Raw genomic sequence first — 21,106 nt, forward strand, 5'->3', positions numbered from 1 at the left:
ATATATATATATATATATATATATATATATACACACAAATATACATATATATATATAGACAGAGAGACAGATATATAGATAGATATATAGACATAAAGATAAAGATAGAGAGATCTTTATAATCCAAAGAAAGAAATACACGTTAATGCGGAAAAATAATCATGCTTATTGTGATCTAGTCTTATACAAATAAGTTCGTTTTTTTTAGTAATGCCCCTCGATACGGTTCTCTTGTATGGCGATGCGCAATTAAGGCAGTCTCTGATTGGTCAAAGTCAGACTAAAGTATACAATACAATATTCATTTGTTGCATGTCTTTGCAACAGACATATTGCATGAGCCATTCGTGCGACAAGATCTTTTTTTTATATATTGTGCAACGTCTTGCTTCTGAAAAACGTATTTCAACATCAACATTCAAAAAGAAATCTAGTCACCTGGTCAACTTGGTCTGTGACAGCTACTGTATGTCTTCAGGTTGTGCGTCAGTTGAAACCTGGTACACAAAGAGAAAAATACATATAAAATTAAATTCTTAGTAACACGACTGACTGTACCTGTGCATTTACACAGTTACAGTACATACAGAACAATGAATAGGTTAAAGTAATGTGAATGCAAACTCATTTTATTTGCCATTACAAAAATAAATAAATAAATCTGTCTGCACTACAGGTTTGTGTAAATTGGTGACGTCTATTTTTCACAATGACACAAAAATAAGAAAATACACAGTCCTCAGAGTGTCCATACCTGACCAGAGTATGAATTGTGAGGACTGTATGTGTAACTCCAAGCCCTCAAAACGTATTTTAAACTCACAGTGTATAAATACACTGTCCTCAGAGTGTCAGTTATTCACAACTACGACATTGTGAGGACTGTGTATCTTGCGAGGGCTGCACAGTATTGACAAAACATGCGACATGGGTGTTTTATACAGTGATGGAGATTATTTTGACATTAAACATGGACCGAATATATATATCTTCATAATCTAATTAAAGAAATGCACGTACATGCGGAAAAATAATCATGCTCATTTTGATCTAGTTTTATCCAAATAAGGTTTTTTTTGTTAGTAATGCTCCTCGATACAATTCTCTTGTATGGCGATGCGCAATTAAGGTTGTCTCTGATTGGTCAAAATCAGACTCAAGTAGGGCCTGGCAATAAATCAAATTAATTGAATAAATTAAATTCAAATTGAATAGTTGAAAATTTGCTAAATCGTGAAATGTATTTTGTCTTCTGGATTATTAAAAACTGTTATAATGTTCTGTTACATCCAGATGTTATTGTGAGTTGAAATTTTGCACAAGTGGTGGCAGAATGCTGGATGGTTGGTTTAAAAGACTTTTTATTTAATTTTTTGGCCATATCGCTTAGCCTCAGACTAAAGTATACAAACAATCCAATATCCATTTGTTGCACGTCTTTGCAATGCACATATTGCATGAGCCATTCGTGCGCCAAGATATTTTCCACATATTGTGCAGCCCTAGTATCTCCACCCTCCACTAATGTCTTGCTTCTGAAAACTGATTTCAACAACATTCAAAAAGAAATCTAGTCACCTGGTCAACTTTGGCGCAGTCTGTGATAGCGGTGTCTTCATCAGGTTGTGCTTCAGTGGAAACCTGGGGTAGATGAATAGAAAAATACCAATACAATTAAATTCTTACTAAGACTAGACTGCTATACTGTAATTTCATGTAATCATGAATGTGCGACCAGTAATTCTAGTATGTCACATGTATGAAACAATATCCAAATGTCATGATAAGCAATCACGATATGATAATCAACATGATATTGTGAGGTTAGCGATACTCACGATAACTGTAAAAGTAAAATAAAAAAATAAGTCACAATATTGTAAAAAAATGAAATAAAAACAAAAAAAATTATATTGAGAAAAGAATGTACTTTTGCTTTTGAGTTATAATTAATCTTTTATGTTTTGTCAAACCTTGCACGATAACCCCCCCACCCCCAAAAAAAACAAAATTAAGTGTGACAACACACCATATAAACATACCATAGTGTTTTTCCATTGTAGTGAAATTCAAACATGAAAACCTTCTGGGCATCATGATACACTCTCAGCCTGTTTTCACGTTCCTGTTTGCTTATAACTTCTCCTCGATATTCAGTAGGAAAGACTCCCTTCTGAAAGGAGCAGGAACTGAACACTCCTCGACCTTACAAAGAAAAAGGGATACAACAGAAATATTTCATTATAACAGTAATGAAAACTAGGCCCATACTAAAGAATCTTTTACCAATACTCACCTTTGAATGAATTAATATATTTTATGGTGAAGCCATCCTTGTCTTTACCTAAGGATGAAAAATATGCTACCTCTTCTTTGGGTTTAACTTTTGCCCTCTGTGGCCTCATGACTGACATATCTCACTGAAGATAATGATCTAAAGCTATAGAAAAAAATGAGTTTCAATCAGTTTGATAGGTAACTTGGTGCAGATGTTTTGAAGTTGACTTTCTGTGGACCATAATATCCTGTGCAGTGTGCAGTAAATGTGCCAACGAAAATAAAATAGTGGATAGCACAGCTCTGCTAAATATTTGCATAAATTAAATGTAATGAACACTAACAGACTTTACTGAAATATTTCTATTTAAAGAACAAATTTAAGTAAACACAAATGCAGCAATTTACCAATACTTCATTTATACTGTACTGGTAATACTAAACCATTGTATATTTTCACATCACAAACCAGCCTATCAAACCAGCCTGTTATTGCTTTCCTCTTAAAAATTTCAATTAGCATTTATCTTACTCAACAGACGGTTAGCTCTGCTATGCTAACTGAGCTAACCGTCGCTAACAAAAGCGTAGCAATTCTAAATAATTAGCTGCAACCATCATAATCAACAGATGGTTAGGTATGCTAACGTTAGCTTAGCTGCACTTACACTGGACTTGCATTATAAATCATTTTCAGCAATGTACACAAGCGACCAACATTAAAATAAACAAGTTTCTGGAGGAAAAATTCGAGCTTCAAACCTACCTCATTAGCACAGCTACACTGCCATCACGTCTCGTGAAGTAATTAGAGCCGGGGGCGGTTCTCTATCGGGGCTGCTAGATGACGTCACTTCCGTACTCCGGGCAATATAATAAATCACATTTAAATCAACAAATTGGTTCAGTGTTGGATTATGAACTTTGTTGATAAGAGTGGCTATTGTTCTATGATTTACAGTGTCAATTAAAAAAAAAAAATAGATCACATTTAAAATTAACCCGAAAGGCTCATATACTAAATTAATTACCACAGACGAAAACAAAGGATATTATTGCTAGAATTATAGATAATTTTGTAATCGTTTAATGTGATTTCAGTTTGCTTTTTTAAAAAGTTATTTTTTTTTTTTTCATTAACGAAAATGTTTTTTTGCTTTAGTAAATAAAATAACCTTGCTGCTGTCACACAGTTGCTGTCCGAGGATGTTTTGGTACTATACTTTAGTAATGGACGCATGTGTTTTTTGGCAAAATTGTGAGCGAGCCCAGTAACTTGGCTTAGAAGCAACCCTGCAAATGAATGGTCACATGATGCTTTACTGTTGGCATGAAGCAGGACTGATGGTAGCGCTCATCTTTTCTTCTCCAGACAAGCATTTTTCCGGATGCCCCAAACAGTTGGAAAGGGGGTTAATCAGAGAAAATAACTGTAACTCTTTTTTCCTTATTTTGGTCTGTGTTTATGGAATCCCTTTTTCACTGGTCACACCAGGCCATCCTCCAAAAGTCTTACTCCCTCACCATGAGTGTAGATGGACTCATACCTGCTTACTGCCATTCCTGAGCAAGCTCTACACTGGTGGTGATGTCCTTATCCCTGCAGCTGAATCAACTTTGGGAGATAGTCCTGGCTTTTGCTGGATTTTCTTGGGTGCCCTGAAGCCTTCTTCACTTAAAGTTTGTAACTAAAGGAAATTACTTTAATTTTCATGGCAAATAGGGACTTTGCAATTCATCTAATCACTATAACATTCTGGAGTACATGTACATGCAAATTGCCATCATAAAAAAACAATAATAAGTCAGCACTGCAGATTCTTAGAAAATCAATGTCATTCTCAAAACATTTGGCCGCTGGTGTACAGAAAGATGTTATACTGTAAAGGCAGGGTGGGATGTTAAATGATGAATTAATGTACGGCACTGACAGTTTCTCTGTCTCTGCTGTTAACCATTGTACATTTTTAAATAAACAACCACTGAAATAATTAAATACTGAAATATATAATTAAATATCGTAGGGTATTTCATTATTTAATTATTTACTTAGGAAATGGTGGCTGCAAAAAAAAAAAAAAAAGGCTCTGTGTCTACAGACAAACATTCACAATACACAGCATTTTGAGAAAAAACTGAATTATGGAGACGTGCGTAATTGTGAGGACAGGTGATGGTCAGCCAATCAAATGCTGTGAAATATACACTGGTGTGAATTATTCATGAAGTGGTGCATTACAAGGACCTTCCTACAGGGGGCGCCATCAAATACACAAAAATACACAAATTCACGTAATTATGCTTTACAAGGACATTGGCTAAAACTTTGGATTTAAGCCTTCTACAGCCCTAGAAGCACTTCTGCATTGAAATAATTATGAGGACATGGGCTGTGTCCTCATAATTCAAAATGTCCTCGCAGCACGGCATGTATTCAGGTGAAATGTCCTCATAATACACAAAGGCAAACACACACACACACGCACACACACACACACACACACACACACACACACACACACACACACGTTTGGTTCAAAAATGGAATGGTCATTTTGCTCATTAAGCTAGCCAGTTCTTAAATAGACCATTTTTTGAGTTATTTGAAAAAAAAAAGGCCAGCCTAAAATTTATTAGAGTGTAAATTATGTACAGTACAGTATATAGGGTGAAAGAAGCATCAAAATTACAATTGCCAATGTGGTGTTTTTTGTGTCTGGGGCAGACCTAAATCCCAAGCTGGGCCAGATACTGTCATGGTTTGGGTTTGGTTAGTTACTTTGTTTGGTGTTTTGTCATGATCTGTGTTTTGTTTGGTTTGGTTTTCGTTGTCATGTCTCCTTGTCATTGTGCTCGTCATACGGGTCTCCTTGTGTCTTCCAATCAGCACCCTCTGCCCCTTGTTTTATGTCCAGGTGTTTGTCATTGTCTCGTTAGTTTGCTCCTGTTTAGTTCCCTCCATCCCTGCAATCTTTGTTGGATCATTCATTTTCTTTTCACAGTCTGTCAGTCGTCCTTGCTCCGCTCTGGTTCTAGTGCGTTTTGTTTGTTACTTTGTATCTGTTTTTTGTCTTTTGATAGTTGAGTAGTTTTGATTCTAAGTTCCTTGTTTGCATTCTGGGTTTCCATTTAAAAAAATAAATTCCTCCTCTTGTTAAGCCTGGACGACGAGGCCTTACCTTTGCCTCTTGGAACGTGAAGGGGTTAATCCATTCAGTTAAGAGGGGCAAAGTACTAGCCCATTTGAAGTCCCAGTCATCTGACATTAAATTCCCACCTAAAGAATGGCTCCCAAGATAGATCACCTTGCAGGTGGATTGGTCACAATTATCATTCCTCTTTTTCGACAAAGGCCAGGGGCCTTTCAATTTCAATTTGTAAGGGCATCCCTTTTAGACACCGCTTAACTAAAATGGAATAGAGGGTCGGTACCTTATTGTCACAGGTAAAATCTATTCAGTTCCCGTAACTCTGGTTAATCTTTACGGTCCTAATTTTGATCATCCTGCCTTCTTTAGGATGGTGTTCTCCCTAGTAAATAGTATTTCACAGACCAATCAAATTATTGGAGGGGATCTAAACTGCACTCTGGATCCTTATTTGGATAGCTCCTCTACAAAATGGGCCTCATGTTCCAATACGAGGGATTTCTTAAAAGCATATATTAATAACTCTAATCCATCTGATGTGTGGAGATTTTTCACCCAACAGATCGGAATTACTCTTTTCACTCACATGTTCCTAATGTATACACCCGTATTGAATACTTCCTGTTAGATTCTAAATTACTTCCGCAAGTTTATGATTGTAGATATCATGATGTACTGATTTCTGACCATGCCCCCCTTAAATTTGTTGCTTAATTTTGATGGTTTACACTCTTCTCGACCATTGTGGAAGATGGATCCTCAACTTGTCAACGATCCAGAATTTTCGCAATATCTGCAGGAACAAATGGAAATATTCCTTGAAATCAATAATACCCCAGAAATTTCTCCAGCCTTACTCTGGGAGACCTTAAAGGCCTATTTGAGAGGTTGCATTATTTCCTATATGGGCCGTAGAAATAGAAAGAATACTGCTTAGCTCAAGGAGCTAGAGAACAAATCCATCGTCTTGATAAAGAGAATGCAAGGCGTCCCTCTTTAGATAAATATTTTTACACACATTTTAGAGTTAAGGCTTCAGTACAACAAAATTGTTTCCACAATAATTTCTAAATCATTCCTCTATTTGAAACAGAAGTATTTCGAATTTGGCGACAAGCCTTAAAAATTACTGGCTGGACAATTGCGTAAACTAGAAGGTGACCGCACAATCCATAAAGTCAAGTCTAAACAGGGATTTTCTCTCACACTGGTGAAGGATATCAACGATCGCTTTAAAGAATATTATGAAGCTCTTCATGCCTCTAAATCAAATGTTGGACCTCATATTATGGAAGATTTTTTACACAATGTTGACCTTCCTGCCCTTTCAGAAGAAGGTTGCACCCTCTTAAACAAAGATATTGCACTTCCAGAACTAGAAGCGGTAATAAAAACCCTAAAAAGTGCTAAAACTTCTGGCCCCGATGGAATTCGATCATAACTATATAAAAAAATTCTGACACCTTGGCCCCACATATGCTTACAACGTACTCGTGAGCTCTTGAAAAAGGCTCCCTACCACAAATTCTTAATTAGGCTGTTATAACACTCATTCCCAAAAAAGGCAAGGATCTGGAAGACGTGGGAGGATATAGACCTATTTCCCTCCTTAATGTCGATCAGAAAATATTGCCCATTGTCCCCATTTCTTTTTGCCTTGGCCATGGAGCCCCTTGTGTAATCGAATCGCACCAATCCAAATATTACTGATTTTAGCGCTTCTGGAAGTACAGATAAAATTTCCCTCTTTGCGGATGATGTGCTGTTATTTTTTACCAGACCTCTACTTAGTATTCCTGTAATTCTAGATAAAATAAATCTGTTTGGAACCATCTCTGGTTACAGGATTAACTGGACCAAAAGTGAACTAATGCCAGTGGGTATTGATGATTCCTCCCTGCTTCAACATTTTCTATTCAAAATCTTACATCAATCATTTTACGTACTGCAGGGGTGGCCAAGTTCGGTCCTCGAGAGCCACTATCCAGCCTGTTTTCCATGTTTCTCTCTACTAACACACCTGATTCATGATCAGGATTGTTGTCAGGCTTCTGCAAAGCTTGCTGATGAGCTGATCATTAGAATCAGCTGCGCTGAAGGAGGACATGACATGGAAAACAGGCTGGATAGTGGCTCTCGAGGACCGAACTTGGCCACCCCTGTACTAGGGATTCAGATAACCAAGACTTTCTCAATGCTCTTCAAGGCAAATTACCCCCCTCTTGTGGACAAACTGCAGACAAATATTCAGTTCTGGAGATCTCTTCCTATTTCAATGATTGGTATGATCAACACCATTAAAATGATGTTTCTCCCACAATTATTGTACCTCTTTCAGTGTCTTCCGGTTGTCCTGCCTAAATCCTTCTTCAAAAAGTTATATATATATATATATATATATACACTGTATATATACTGTATACACTCGTTTGTTCTATCCTTTGTCTGGGATCATAAGGGTCATAGGATAAAAAAAGATCATCTTTCTAAACCGAAGCATGCCAGCGGGCTTGGTCTCCCTGATTTTTGCCTTTGCTGCTGGCCAATTAACCCTAAGACTGCTGCTGACTGATTTTGCTGTGACCCTCCCGTTGGTTGCAATTGGAGAGGGAGCAGTGCAGCCTTTACAATCTGGGTGCAGTGATCTTATCTCCAATTCCTCTAGATAGATCTGTTTATGGTGGCAGTGTAGTTGTACATTCTACAACTATAATTTGGAAACAGCTTAAAACACACTTTGAATTTAAATCACTTTCATTTCTTCTTGCAGTGGCCAACTTGATAGGGGATTCTTAAAATGGAGAGAGAGCTAAGTATTTGTACAATAAGGGATCTATTTTTGAGAGGTAACTTTGCTTCTTTCACTCAATTGCAGGAAACGTATAATCTCCCCAGGAATAATTTCTTTAGGTTCTTACAAATTAGAAACTATGTTCGTACCCACCTGGTCTCTTTAGAAGGAGCTTCCCCAACTATTTTAGATCAATACCTTTCGCAACATATGGATTCTAATAGGAAGCTGTCACGTTATTATGACTTCTTGTTTATTAATTCTCCTTCAATGACGGTCATTAAATCTGCGTGGGAATCTGAAATGGGTATGCAAATTACTGATATGATTTGGGACAAGAGCCTTAAGGAAATTAAGGCTCCATTATTTAAAATCGAAACTCCATAAGATATTTCCAGATATATCAGAACAAAGTGATAAGTGCAACCAGGCAGAAGCAACTCTTCTCCATAGCTTCGCCCTCTGTCCCAAGATAAGAGTCATTCTGGATTTGAATCTTCCAGACCTTTGCCGAGGCGCTTAACATTAAGCTGGAACCTGACCCTATTTTGATAATATTCAACTATTCAGACTCAATATCCAATTTAACGTCAACGCAGCAACAACTTATCTCTTATGGCATGGTAACAGCCAATAAACTTATTTTGTTATTTTGGAAGAAGAAGGAGGTCCCCAGCTGTAAACGATGGCTCAGGGAAATGTTTAGCACTCTCCACCTTGAAAAGATAAGATTTACACTAAGAAACTGTGAGCCACAATTTAACAAAATTCGGTCACCCCTTGTTCGCCACCTACAAAACACTTGACTAAATGTTCAATAGCTGTTTCTATTGAGAAATGCACACCATTATCTTTGACTTCCATAGCAATCTAGACGAGGTCTATACCTTGAGCATGGGGGGTTGGAGAGGGGGTGTTATGTTTACTGTCTTAATTTACGTTTTTGTAATATTTTTCTTTCCTTGTTGAAAAAAAGGGCATTGTTTCCCTGTTTCATGTTGTACAATTCCACTCAATAAAATATATTTGCAAAACAAACAAACAAACAAAAAACTCCTGCAAGCCCGCCTCGCCTCTGTTTCCTGCATTTGGGTCCTCCCAAACATGACAAGATACATTAGAGGGGTTTATGAAGCAAAAGGCTCTCTGCGATAACCTGTCGAGCAGTATTTTAATGTATATTGTGTTCAAAACAAATTTTCCATTTAACATAAATTATTCGCAAATTGTTCATTTTAAAATACATTATAGACTTTCATACATGACATACATTTACTGTCAATTGGATTTGGTATGACATGATTGTAGTTTTCATTTGCCTTTCATTTAATATTTTTACAGCCACATGGAGGCAGTACCACATTAGACAACAGCCTTCATTTAGTTGCGTGTAGGTGGGTGGGTGATGGATTCAAGTTATGCAAATAAGCATGACTTCTGAAAAATCAGCTGTAATGTATAATCATTAAAATATTTCATCCTCATGTAATCCAATAAAACAAATCCAAATTAGTATTTAGTATTAGACAGAATGTTTCAACACATTAACCAGAATATTTTTGTACAAAAACAGGGAGCACATTTAAATTAGCTTCTCATTAAGGCCAATCTCAATTTATATCGATAAAGTTATTTATTTTATTTTTTAAAAATTTTTTTTTTAATGCAGTCTTTGTGAGCCACTGATCTGAGCTGTGCTGCTAAAGTGTGAAATTCAACCAATGTTTCCCAAGAACAATAGACGCCAGTTAGTCGTGCAAGGCTGTAAATGCCACTGCAGGGTTTCCTTTTAGATTGATATGCAGTGCCGGAGCAAATCCAACAAACCATCCATCCATTTCCTGCACAATTTATGGTGGAATGGAATCATGAGGAGAAATGGAGCAGATCCCAGCTGACTTGGGGTAAACGGTGGGGTACAGTAATTATCAGTATGTCACAGCAGTGACACATAGGCTGTGTTCACCTTACATGGATCATATGACACAATTCTAATAGCTTTGCTCCCATGTTGCCCATTTTGGATATGTGTCATGGCGGTGTCAGTTTAGACAAATGCATGGAATCGGACATCCCCAGATCTGAATCAGGCCTTGATCGTGGGGAGGAAACACGTATACCTTAACATCCATCCAACAATTCTCTGCACCACTCATCCTCACCAGGGTCATAAGGGTGCTGCAGCCTATCCCATCTGATGATAGTCGAGAGGCTGGTTACACTGAACTGGTTGTCAGTCAATCGCAGTCTACCTAAACAACACAGATTGAAACAAATTTACAAACAACATAACCACTTATGCAGACTTTTATAAATGGGGGTGGTGGGGGGCAAGGAGGCTTGAGGGTATTCCAAGATTATGCCAAATAATTAGTTTCATAATAAATTAATTTCAATTGGAGTCTCTAAATTTTAAAATATATTTAAATACAGGAGATTTTTGCACATAATGTGCTGTTTATTAACAATGTACAACAACATTCAAAGTCTATGAAATAATTAACATCAGTGTTTAACATGAATCTTTTAACGCATACATTTGTTCAGTTTAATTCGTTTAAGAAACAAGTCACATTTTGTCCCCTTAATAAATTTGTTCCTCGTACTACTACTTTATTTACAGCTACATAATGTATTAATGTTATTAAATCCCCCAATTCTAGACTAAAAACGTTAGGGCATATATATATATATATATATATATATATATATGCCCTAACATTTTCATATATATGTTTATATATATATATATATATATATATACGTCTACTGCCCGAAGCCAGCTGGGATAGGCTCCAGTGCTCCCGTGACCCTAGTGAGGACTAAGCGGTTAAGAAAATGGATGGATGGATGGATGGATAGTGCTGTCAAAGTTAAAGCGTTAACTGATGAATTTATCACAAAACTATTAATTACTATTAATACACTATTAATTTTGACCATAGATTATCCTTTAGCGTGACAGCGGATGGCTACATTTAAGGTAGCACAGGTTGTGTTTGAGCAATAAACATAATTTATATGCATTAAAGTAAAGAATTTAATAAATGTTTGTGTATCACATTTATAATATTTGTTCATGTCAAAATATTGGGGTAAAAATGTTGAAGACGTCCTCATTACATTAAATGTCAAAAGAATTAACATAACCTGGTGCTCTTCAAATTTGGCGGGGAAAATGTTTTGATAAAAAAGCCTTTTTTATTAAGCGATTAATCGTGATTAATCAAAATTTTAAGATGTGATTAATCTGATTAAGAAATTTAATTGTTCGACAGCTTTAATATATATATATATATATATATAATGTATTTATTTATTTATTTTGAAATCTATGTTTTTAATTTGGAAGGATGCTCCGTAGTTCTATTTCCTGTTTCACGTCTCCAATCGTCATTCAGCTCATGCATTTATATTTAGCTTGTGCAAAACAACGTTATTGATGTCTGTCCAAAACAAATCTATCTGAACATACTGTAAAAGTTATTTTAAACAGTCACTTACGTCTCTCAGGGAAACCAACATGACATTGCCAAAAACATCTAATCTTGATTGGACTCGGGAGATTCTTCTTCTCCAGACTCTTAGTGAGGTGGATTTCAACATTTTGTGGTCAATAACGCCAGCTACTGTGCAGGAGGGGCAGAACAATTAGTAGTGTCTGATTGATAAAAATGCTGGGAGGCTGCATTGCAAGATTTCATTTGGCGCTTGCGGAGTCCAATCACATTTAAATATATACTATATTTCTCTGTTAAAGGAGAAGTCAACCCCCAAATTTTCTTTACAGTAATATGTTCTACGCAACCCCACTATTCTAAACACGGTATTCTTTCTAATATTGTGATTGTGAAATATGAGTTACGCAGAAAAATTCAAAGCTGTCAAATTTGGTGTGCTTGACCGCAAAGCCTGACTTACACTGAATGAATCAACTCCTCCCGGCTTTGTTTACACCTACAACCTTGCTGTTCCAGATGGGGAAGAGTTCTTGCAGTCATTAATTGCAGGAAGTGGTAGGCCCAGTCAGCTATAGTGTTCATCTCCAACTATTATTAATATCTTGTAATCAAACTGCTCAGAACTTCTCTCGCCATTGTTGCTTCAGTCTACTAACCTCTTAGGCCTTATAGTGACATTTTAGATGACTTTGCCATACTAATTATTCACTTATCTACTCTTTCATCAACTATAATTCTGCTGGGTGACTTCAACATTCATTTGGGCAATTATAATATAATTATATCTGCCCCAAACCAGAGATTTCTTATCATGCCTGGACAGTTTTGGATTTAATCTTAAAAAAAAAAGAATATATATATATATATATATATATATATATATATATATATATATATATATATATATATATATATTCTTATTTATTATTTATTTATTTATTTTCTAACTTCCAACACACATAAAAGGACACACTGGATTTAATCTCTGGCTGGTCTCACCCTCTGTAACTGCTCATCTGGTGAACTTCTTGCAACGTATCATTTCCTCTTATCATTTAGTGTCCTGCTATGCAATTAGGACATTACATCTTATTTCATTTTGGCGTATCAAGGACATTAACATAGATAGATACTCTATCTTCCAATAATATTTACCTTTCTGGTCCCAGACTATCCTTGCAACGCTGATGATTTAAGGGCTCTGCACACGGTAGGCGACGTCGCTCGCTCTCAATTTATTTCCTATGGAAGCAGGGTGACAAGGCGAAAATCGCCTTCCTATCTCCCCTCGGCGACATGTGACATTCGTGCATGTGAAAAATCGCTCGCAACGTGATACTACAAAATTTAAACATGTTCAACTTTTTTCGCTGTCGCCGGGGCTTCAACCAATCAGCGTTCCGTGTCCTGCGAGGCGACGAGGTACCTATTTTGCCGTTCAGCTTGTCGCCTCCCATGTGTCGAGCCCATTAGGGATCGTTCAGTTCGGTACTACTGCACTAATGGTACCTCACAGAAAGACTCTCTTTATTTATATGTGATGTCCTAAATCAGGCAACCTTTAAAAGAAAAAAAGTGCTACCTTAGATTTTTTTTTTAAAGGCGACATCCCATCATTGATCCCGTCCCTTAATTGTGCATCCAAATTCTTTTGACACTTTAGGTCATGCACAGGCAGCAACGCAGCAAGCATCGCCATGGCCCATCTTCCTTTTTTTAACGCAAGCCAGGCACGAAGCGCCCGCTGGTCTTCGCCAAAGTCATAAAAATACACTATACACAATAAATATAATAATGTTTTACAACAACACTGAACTATATTTACAATTTAAAGGGTACTTGTGGATGGATTTGTAATGATTGTGGTTTTAAAAAAATCGCAAGTGCACACCGCTCGCCTGGTCGTGTGTTCCCATTCATTTAAATTACAGCTCGAGCTGCAGTTAAATGAATGAGGCTTGTGTAGTTAGTACAAAATGCTGCAGCTAGACTTTTGACGTGGACGAGAAAGTTTTGATCATACTGTATTACCCCGATACTAGCCAACTTGCACTGGCTTCCGGTCCACTTTCAAGGTTTTGCTACATACATATAAAATATTACACGGCATAGGGCCTTCCTATCTTGTCGATTTAATAGTACCGTACGTTCCGACCCGAACCCTTTGTTCACAACACACTGGTATTTTGGTGATTACAAGTGCCAAAGAGAAGTCCGCGGGTTTAAGATCTTTGTCAATTCGGGTTCCAGTGCTCTGGAATGCCCTAATCTCGAAGGCCAAAGCCACTACCTCTGTAGAAACGTTTAAATCTTGTCTTAAGACTCATTTTTATATGCAATTGGCTGAATTATGTGGGCCTGGTGACTGCCACTGCTCTCTTTATACTCCCTTCGCCGATTTGGATGCTGCTCTACGGGTTCTACACTAATCGATCAGGACGAGATCCAAGGCAGACCATCGCCTTGGAGTTTCTGCCATGGAGATGTCGGGTCGGGTTTGGATGAGGACTCACTTCCCTAACGGCGTCTTCTTGCAGTGCTTAACTTCCTAAATTGACTTTTGCACTATTCTAGTTAATATTGTTTCGAATACAAACTGTAAATTGTTACCCATTCGGCTTCCATTGCAGCCTGGTCATCCTGGAAGGGGGATAACCACATTAGTGGTCCCTTCTCAAGTTTTCATATTTTTCCCCTAATTGTGTTTTTTTTTGTTTTTCCTTGCCCTCTTGTGGTTCGATCAGGGGATGTCATTAATATTTGTCAAATGTGGGCATGTGAAGCCCTTTGAGACTCTTTTGTGATTAAGGTTAGGTTAGGTTAGGTTAGGTTAGGTTAGGTTAGGTTAGGTTAGGTTAGGGAGTTGCCTGGCCGAAAGTTTGCAACCTGTCCCCTGTCGAACGCTAGGTCTTGTGCTTGATGGATGAGCTCAGAAAGGGGGCGAAATGCCTCAACCTGAAACTCCCAGAAGATCCTGCTTGTGTCACCTGCTTGGCTGGTGTTGAAATTTCAAGCCGCACCATATGTCCGAGCAGGTGGAGAGTTCGGCGCCGGACCGTTGCAAATGGTATCTCATGGGTTCTCGGCTCTAGTGTAGACTTCTTCGTTGGTGATGAAGTCGTGCCACTTAATGCCGGGGATATCCCGGAGACAGTTGTAATGGAAGGTGTCGAGGCGTCACCTGTCGGATGAAAACAAGGTCCAAGACTCGCAGCCATACAGGAGCACCGATAAGACTATAGAATTCAGGAGACGGAACTTTATGCATGTACCGATTTGAGAGTTCCTCCGCACACTGGATAACGTGCCGAATACATTACGAGCCAGCTGGATGCATCTGGCGATCCCAGGCTCGCTTAAACATGAGGAGGTGATCTTGACCCCTAGGTAGATAAAGGAATCAACACATTCCAACTCTTGAGAGTTGATTAATTAGTTGATTAGTTGTGATTAAAGACCAAATGTGAGGTAAGGTTGGCCAACCATGTTTTGAGTAATATTAACGGCTAAAACCATTTTAAGCATATTTTCGGGGGGGTTTACGCAACACTCTTGACAATGAAAATGATTTTCTTCAAAAATCTTTGGTAATGACGTCACACAGGGGAGTTGCGAGGGCAGTCAGCCATTGTACTGTATTGTTGATTGTCCCCTTGCATTGATATTTGGTAAGATGACACGGCGCTGTGCGGCGATGTACTGTTCTCAGTCAAAACAAAAGTTGCATGAGTGGCCAAAAGATAATAGGGCACGTAAATGGACCACTTTTGTTCGCACGATACGAATGAATTTCACACCGTCGTCGAGGAGTGTTCTCTGTTACAAACACTTTGAAGATCCCTGCTTTCTCAACCGGTTTGCTTATGATAAAGGATTTGCAAAAAAAGTAGGTGTGATTACATTCATTTTGGTAAAACGTGTGGTGTCTTGGAATTTCTGTATTAGATGACTGTCAAAGCAGAGCTGCCAACTGTTATGGAATGAACAGTAGAAGCTAGCGACGTTAGCCGGAAGCTAAAATCTCGACGCTAACCAAGATCAATGCTATTCAATTCAGCGGTGAGTAGTAATGGCAGTGCGACAAATTGTTCTGGAAGTAAATTTTAATAGGTTGGCAGCTCTGCTTTGTTGATTAATGAACATGACACATCCTCTTGGAAAACTGCCAATCATAAGTCAATCTTACTGCATTTTATGATTCATTAAATAATTAGATATTTGGCAACTGTTAAATAGGTAGCTAAGGATAGATGTTAGCTACCTATTTATCCCTTACCAAATTAGGTTCCTACCTTACCCATGTGTTCTGTTTGTTTTTCCTCAATTTATCCATGATATTCTCATAAAACGACTCTGTCTCCAACTGTGTCAGTGTATAAACACTGGATATGTGTACAGTGATAGTATTTTTTTAAATAGGTTTTATAGGTTTATAAGTTCATGAGCAAAGCATCTTTTTAGTGTCTTCTCACATTTATCCTGCAGGTTTATTGCTCAACTACTGTCCCAACAATTCACCTGCCTCCACAAGACCAGCAGCAGGTTAAAAATCCACCTGTCCAGTGTGCAGCAGCAGCAAACCGAGAAAGGAAGCGAGCCGTAGCTTAGGTTATCTGCTCTGCAGCTGCCTGAAAACAAGAGATGGCTGAGTGTGTGAGTCAGCAGGAATCCTGTTCAAACACCCATCAAGTTGACGTTATAGTACACCACCACATAGTGTGGCTAAAAGTATGTTAGGTGGAGATGTTTGAGTCACTATATACTTGCATGATTCAAATGTTTTGGATGGCTGGCCCAACCAGAACCCCAAAAAGTCTGTATGCCACTGGTACCACACAGACAGTCAAGAGTAGAGTGACGTGGAAATGGACAGTCACCATATCCCAGACCAAGATGTGACATATATTGCAGGAGAGGACAGCGTTGAAGATGAACCAAATGGTGAAGTGGCACATGTCAACTTAGAAGAAATCCGGTAAGATTATCATATTATTTTTATTGTAAATGAGAGTTACACAAATGGACATTTAGAACCCAAAAACGGAAATTGGCCAAATTGACAAGAGCATATTGCTGTACAGGTAATCAACTTGCATTTTCAAGCTCAATTGATTCACGTTTGTCTCCTAATGATAACTAACGTTATTGAAAATATATTTGCAGGAGCAATAAAAGTGAAGACCTTCACAAGCAGCGGAAGTACTTGGTTTGTTGGTTGTTTGAGTCCTTCCTGATGACCCGCTTTGCCGTTTGTGTCCTTTGCAAAGGCAAAAGCACCTGTTACCGCTATGTGAAAGGGACACTGGTGAAGATCCAGACTGTTTGCACTGTTTGTGGGAACAAGCATCAGTGGTGTAATCAGCCCTTTGTTAGAAACCTGCCTATACTAAACCTCCTCCTCATCTCAGCAATCCTGTTTACTAAAAGTTTGCCAAGCAAGGCTTTAAGAATATTGAGGTAAACATCAGGTTTAATTGTTATGAAGCCCAAAATGCTGAAATGGAGCGAATTAAATCTAATTGTGGCTAGGGATGAACAAGTACAGCACTATCTGTATCTGTTCGACCATCTAAATTGTCTGTATCTGTATTCGGAGTGAGCGTGGCATAAACTGGAAATGGGCGTGGTTCAAGGTTGGCATGATTTAAAAATGGGTGGGGTTTACATCAATACATTACTGTATTTTTTGTGTATGAAATTGCAAAAAAATAATAATTTTGTTTGAAATTGATATGGATTGATCAAAAGTTTTCATATTTTTGTTTATTGAAAATGTATGTGTAGGAGTAAATATTTACAGAACAGTCTGAAATTAATATTCACTGTTTTTTATCACAATAAAGAAACTATTTACAGAACAAGTTTTTTATAAACTTGGGAAAATACTGCTGAATACAACACATACAGTAGGAAATAATGAACTATTATGTGAATGAACAAGAGTTGTCATAGCAACACAGATTTCATTTTTATTATTTCGTTTTCAATCTTTTAATTTTTACTCCCTAACATTGTTAAAGGGTGTTAAGATGTGTGTGTAAAGCCTTAACTTGCAATAATTATATTTTTGTGGACTGCAGTGGGGGAAAATCTAATATATATTGAGTGGGGGAAAATCTAATATATATTGATTTGTAGCGTGTTCAGCTGTGCATGTATAGTGCTTTTACCAGCTAAATAAAAATGAACTTAGGCAGCCAGTGTGAGAGACTGGCGCAACACGAACCATGCTCTGCCTTGTCAAGAACGATTGCGGCTGCAGAAAATTAATGACCAATTAAGAGATAATTAATTACTGTCAGCGTGCTAGAAGGCGACCCCGTTCGGAAAGATCCTCTCTTTCACTCTCTACCTGTGTCCTGTGTCACCGCGGAGAGAAAGGAGGGCTGGCTTTCCTTCAGCACGGATATTAAAGTCTATCCGTGTTATATTGTATCCGGGATCCGGCTCACCCCTAATTGTGACCTACACATAAAGTTACACTATTTGCTCTGATACGCGCGGGCTGTGAATTGAAAAATCAGCATGTTTTGGGTGTATGTTTTTAATATTCAGTGTCACAATAAGTGGGCATACTTCCACCACCAAGCCAGGTATATCCATGAATCACTGACAACCACATGGACGAAGAAGCAGTACAGGGGTCCATTAAGGAGAAGTTGCTGGTCCTTGGAGGAGATGGAAGACTCCATGGGCCACTGTGCTAAATACGGGAGTTATAATTTAATGGAGCTGGAACTCAACAAGGTGCTAACTGTTCATCTGGTGCAGGTAGGTATAACCTTGTGTTTCAAGATGTTTTGTCCAGAACATACACAATAGTTGTTCACACCCTCCAATTACTACAAACAAGGCATGGCTATTAGCAGGTTAGTTTTTGTTGTTGTTGTTTTTTTATTGTTTGATTTTGTCTGCTAGTTTAACCTTGTCATATTTGCCTAATGTAATCAGCAGCCTATGAGAGGCGACCACAGACTATAGGTGTGTCCAAAATCACAAGGCTGGGCCCTCCGAAGGCCAATTCGTCGGTCGCATGACGTCACTTCCGGCACGACTTGATTTTGTGTCCAAAATCACGCAGCCCTCGAATCCAGCCCTCACGTTTGGCCTTCGTATCCATGGAGATGGGGCCCGAACGAAGGCTGCACGAGAGCAACCTTCGCAACGCCCACAATCCGGCGCTCTTCTACGCAGGTGTTACGTGTTTACATTTGTGCTACGAAGCGAACTCCTGAGTCCTGACAGAAGTGGCGTGTTGACGTTAAATATTTAACATAATTTAATCGGGATAAATTCGTCTGCTTTCACTTAGAATTATGGACCCCGAAAATATTTTCCTTTTATATTTGTTTATTGTATATATACTTTTTGAGGAAGGGAGGACAGTCAAACTCCCTCATCGGCGTGTTGTCCTTTTGAGAACAAATGAAATAAGTTCTACCTATATAAGGTCTTTCAACTTCTTCATTCTATTATCAATATTGACAAGTTTCATAGGGATATAATTTTTATGTTACTAATCTGCTAATAATATAGCTAGTAACATACTGTAAATCAGAACTTTAGAGTAACCAATATTTAATGATAGCCTACAGAAATAATTGTATACATTTAAAAATAAAATCTACCAGGTATGCGACCAAATACTGACGTTCTCATAATGGCAAAAACACTTAATCATTCTACTACAGGGTTAAGGTCAGATGGTGCTAGATTCCTAATGAACATGACGGAAAATCCATAACATTAATGCGAGAATAGTAAAAATAAAAATAAAACACACACTAACCTATGTTCATATTTTATTTAAAAAAACAAACAAACATAAAAACAGCCGAGAAGCCCATACTGCGGAGTGAACCTGAGTGTGCCAGTGCTGGAACGTTTCTTCAGTGGAGAACATTTGCAATCAGACTTTTACCTGAGCAGGGGCTCATTTGAAGTGCTGCTCAACTTCCTGAACCAGGACCGACGGCGTTGATGGGATGTGGAGACTGAGGTCCTGGTCTTCTTCTTCTGGCTGGCAAGTGGGGTATCATACTGGGTGGTGTCACGACCCTTTGGGATGCCTAGGTCCACGGTCCACAACTTCATCCACCAGGTCACTGGGGAAGTGGTGGCTCTTCGCCACCAAGTCATCCACTTCCCCAGCACTGCAGAGGAACTTCAGGCAGTGACCCGTGGGTTTGCAGGGCTGGCAAGGCACCGGGTCTTCACAAAAGCTGCCGGGGCAATTGATGGCTGCCATGTCCGGATCAAGACCCTAAGCAGCCCTGATAGCCAGGACTATAAAACCAGAAAGTTGTTTTCCAGCATCATTCTGCAGGCCATGTGTGACCATCAGGGCCACTTTCTGGACATCCATGACTCCAGGGTCCTCCAGCACAGCCCCCTCTACCAGAGAGGGCTGTATCCTCCTCCAGGGCACTTAATCTTGGCAGATGGAGGGTACCCCTGCCTTCAGCGACCACTCCCCCTCATCATACCTTACAAGTGGCCGGTGCAGGGTGTGGTGGCCCGGCGCTTCAATTTCCATCTTTCCAGGGCACGCTCCATCATTGAGCGTGCTTTTGGAACGATGAAGACGAGGTTCCGGGCCATCTTCTTACATGCCCTTGAGGTGCACCACACCTTCGCACCACAGGTAAATTAAAGACATGTGAATGACAGTGATGAACTTCTACTGTAGTATAAAATTTAACATTTCCCTTAAGATACAATCTTGTCCTTGTCAGTACAATGAATATGTCCAATGTTCAATGAACATACAAGCGTATGCTTTTTTCTCAGGTCATCGCCTCCTGTGCCGTCTTGCACAACATATGCCTTGGGGCAGGAGACCTCGTTGCCCCAGAGGATGTGCCGGAGGAGGATGAGGGGGAAGTGGGGACTGACACCATCGCTGGATTGCAGTGGAGAGACCAGCAGTCTGCTGAGGTGTCTGCCCTGGAGGAGGTGCCGGCGGACCACGATTATCTCTAGTTAGTTCAACATCCACAAAAGTATGATGGTATTTGAGCTATTCCTGTCATCAAATATGCCATATTTGTAATATCTTGAACTGTTCAAATGTGTTAAAGTCAATGTAATGAATGCAATCAGTATGATGGCCCACTTCCAACCAGGAGAGGAAGACCAGGAATTCCATTACAAGCTATGCCACCAGTCCTGGAACAAGTGGTTCATGCACACTTCAAATGAGTCCCTGCTCAGGCCAGCATTATATGATTTACTATTTGTTGTTTGAATGGCATTGGCACACTCAGGTTTGTCCTGCAAAAAGTTATGGACTGTACTTTTTTTTGTTATGCATAGATTAAGTTTGCTTTTTGTTAAATTCTACTTATGTAATAGTAAAATGTTTCTGCCCAATCAAACACATGGTCCTGTCTTCATCTGAAAAAGTTGGTCCTTTACAAACTTGCAGG

At 38.7% G+C, this 21,106-nt stretch overlaps 1 protein-coding gene across 4 annotated transcripts in view; it reads right to left on the reverse strand.

The window, feature by feature from the left end:
* LOC144059257 (uncharacterized) overlaps positions 1-4,753 on the reverse strand; it is an 11,317-nt gene extending 6,564 nt beyond the window's left edge. For 2 of the 4 annotated variants that reach the window (XM_077578212.1, XM_077578211.1), the window contains exons 1-4: positions 2,297-4,753; positions 2,043-2,205; positions 1,579-1,641; positions 439-497 (exon numbers count right to left, since the gene is read on the reverse strand). In XM_077578212.1, coding sequence (XP_077434338.1) covers positions 443-497; positions 1,579-1,641; positions 2,043-2,205; positions 2,297-2,414 — 399 coding nt within the window. In that variant the 5' untranslated portion in view covers positions 2,415-4,753 and the 3' untranslated portion in view covers positions 439-442. Of the gene's footprint in view, positions 1-435; positions 498-1,578; positions 1,642-2,042; positions 2,206-2,296 lie in introns of all 4 variants that reach the window. The other 2 variants (XM_077578214.1, XM_077578213.1) reach the window with 2 other exon arrangements.
* Between the last annotated feature and the right edge of the window lie 16,353 nt (positions 4,754-21,106).

Source organism: Vanacampus margaritifer, chromosome 10 (genome assembly GCF_051991255.1).
Source record: "Vanacampus margaritifer isolate UIUO_Vmar chromosome 10, RoL_Vmar_1.0, whole genome shotgun sequence".
Classification (NCBI taxonomy): Eukaryota; Metazoa; Chordata; class Actinopteri; order Syngnathiformes; family Syngnathidae; genus Vanacampus; species Vanacampus margaritifer.